At 58.7% G+C, this 2,234-nt stretch overlaps 1 protein-coding gene across 1 annotated transcript in view; it reads left to right on the top strand.

The window, feature by feature from the left end:
• SIL1 (SIL1 nucleotide exchange factor) overlaps positions 1–2,035 on the top strand; it is a gene marked incomplete at its 3' end in the record, with an annotated part of 74,205 nt that extends 72,170 nt beyond the window's left edge. The window contains exon 8 of the mRNA XM_009574213.1: positions 1,871–2,035. Within this exon, the coding sequence (XP_009572508.1) occupies positions 1,871–2,035 (165 nt within the window). The remainder of the gene's footprint in view (positions 1–1,870) is intronic.
• Between the last annotated feature and the right edge of the window lie 199 nt (positions 2,036–2,234).

Below are 2,234 nucleotides of genomic sequence, written 5' to 3'. Positions count from 1 at the left end.
CACTTTCACAAACTCCTCCCAGGAGTGTGGTGGCTCAATCTGGAGCTCGTTTTGGGGTGCAGAGGGATGGCTGGGCATGCAGAGGCCCTCACCAGCATCGCTTGAACCCCTGGGTGGTGGGCGCGGGACAATTCTTTCCAGTGAGCCTGAATGTGTCCCACTGGCAGCCCCTGGAGAAGAGCGAGAGGGATGAGCTCAGTGTTGTCCACATTCACATGCGGCCTTACGAGAGCCTCCGAGGGTTGAACCACCTTTTTCAGGAGGACAGAGGCTTTTAATTTCCAGTTCCCATGCTGCATATGGTCTCCGGTCTCTCTCCAGGCCAGGATCCCAAGGACAGGTCGGTGCCCCAACCCCTTCCCGCACGGGGCAGCAGCCCACGGCTCCCGCGCCGGTGAGTTTTCCGCCCCGATGCTCGCAGCGGTGTGCAGCAGCGAGGCCAAAAGTGCATTTCTTGCCTCCCCCGTCCTTTGGCCTATGGTTAAAAAAGGAGACGGAAACATCCTCCGATTCACCAGCGGCAACTCGGAAGATGGAAAATAGAAACAAATGGGACTGGGGACGACATGGCTGTCAGCTCAGATCTGTCGGCAGAGAACGGGGTTGCACGGTCCACCTCGCTGGCAGGCACCCCGATGAGCATGCCTGTACCCGCTCGGGCGGCAGCCCTGCCCCGGGCGGCGGCAGCCCATCCCCTCTGCAAACCGCCGTTGTCAAAACCAGACGAGTGTGAGATTCAGCCAGTTGGCCCCTAATTGCCTCCTCAGTGTTAACCCCATGCCACTCAAGGCCCAGGAGGCAAATGCAGGCGTGCTGGTGTCTCTCGCTGGCGGTGCGTGATGCTGCACCATGACAGACCCTGTTTTGGGGCTGCGTCCTGGGAAACATGGTCTTGTCCTCCAGCCGCATATGTGTGAGGGAGAGGGTGTTCCCCAGGCGTCCAAATCATCTCGAGGGGATTGGGCTCTGCTGAGCAGAGCTGGACCTCCTTCGCCCCATCCTTAGCCCATAGCCGGGCTCTGTACTGGGGACCAGTGGGGACAAACTGCAAGGAGAAGCGATGGCGTTGGGTCTGTTTGAGTGCTGGCCACGGGTCCCTCTGGGTTATTATCATAGAATCATTAAGGTTGGAAAAGACCTCTAAGATCATCAAGTCCAACCGTCAACCCAACACCCCCATGCCCACTAAACCATGTCCCTAAGCGCCTCATCTACATGTCTTTTAAATACCTCTAGGGATGGTGACTCCACCACTTCCCTGGGCAGCCTGTTCCAAGGCCTGACCACTCTTTCAGGAAAGAAGTTTTTCCTAATGTCCAGTCTAAACCTTCCTTGGCGCAACTTGAGGCCATTTCCTCTCGTCCTATCGCTGGTTACTTGGGAGAAGAGACCGACCCCCACCTCGCTACAACCTCCTTTCAGGTAGTTGTAGAGCGCGATGAGGTCTCCCCTCAGCCTCCTCTTCTCCAGGCTAAACAGCCCCAGTTCCCTCAGCCTCTCCCCATCAGACTTGTGCTCCAGGCCCTTCACCAGCTCCGTTGCCCTTCTCTGGACACGCTCCAGCACCTCAATGTCCTTCTTGTCGTGAGGGGCCCAAAACTGAACACAGGATTCAAGGGTATTTTTCTAGCAAACGTGGTGACAGTCTGGGTTGGAGCTTGGGTGGAAGTCACCCAGGTTCGGGCAGCCTCGCAGCGCCAGGGAGGGTTAGGATCAGGAGAAAAGACGCCGCTCAGCGAGGAGAGGTTTGAATGCATATGCTGGGGAGCTCTGCACAATTGGTTTGGAGCATTTCTCTTGTCCCCATGGGATGCCACGAAGAGAGGTGGCAGCCGTGGCCACCATGCTGATGGACCTCTCTCCCTGCCAGGCTCTCTTTGCACTGTCCTCCATGCTGAGACACTTCCCCTACGCCCAGCAGCAGTTCCTCAAGCTGGGCGGACTCCAGGTCCTCAGGAGCCTCTTCAGGCAGAAGGGGATGGAGACCCTCCACGTCCGTGTGGTGACGCTCCTCTACGACCTCATCGTGGAGAAGGTGAGGAGCCGGGAGGGAGGGGACGGGATCCGGCCAGGCACTCCCCACCCTCACCCCCTCACCGAGCCAAAGGGGCCGTCGAGCATCCTCGCAGGACAAGGGTGAGGAGGGGCCGATCCAGCATCGGTGCTGGTCTGTGCTGTTGGGGTGAGTTCCCTCCAGCCCACAGGCCACTGCTGTGGGGGTACGAGTGCCTGGG

This window comes from Fulmarus glacialis, unplaced genomic scaffold (genome assembly GCF_000690835.1).
Source record: "Fulmarus glacialis isolate BGI_N327 unplaced genomic scaffold, ASM69083v1 scaffold2653, whole genome shotgun sequence".
Taxonomy (NCBI): Eukaryota; Metazoa; Chordata; class Aves; order Procellariiformes; family Procellariidae; genus Fulmarus; species Fulmarus glacialis.
The sequence above is the reverse complement of the archived record's forward strand: the minus strand, read 5'-3'. Positions and strand labels throughout refer to the sequence as shown.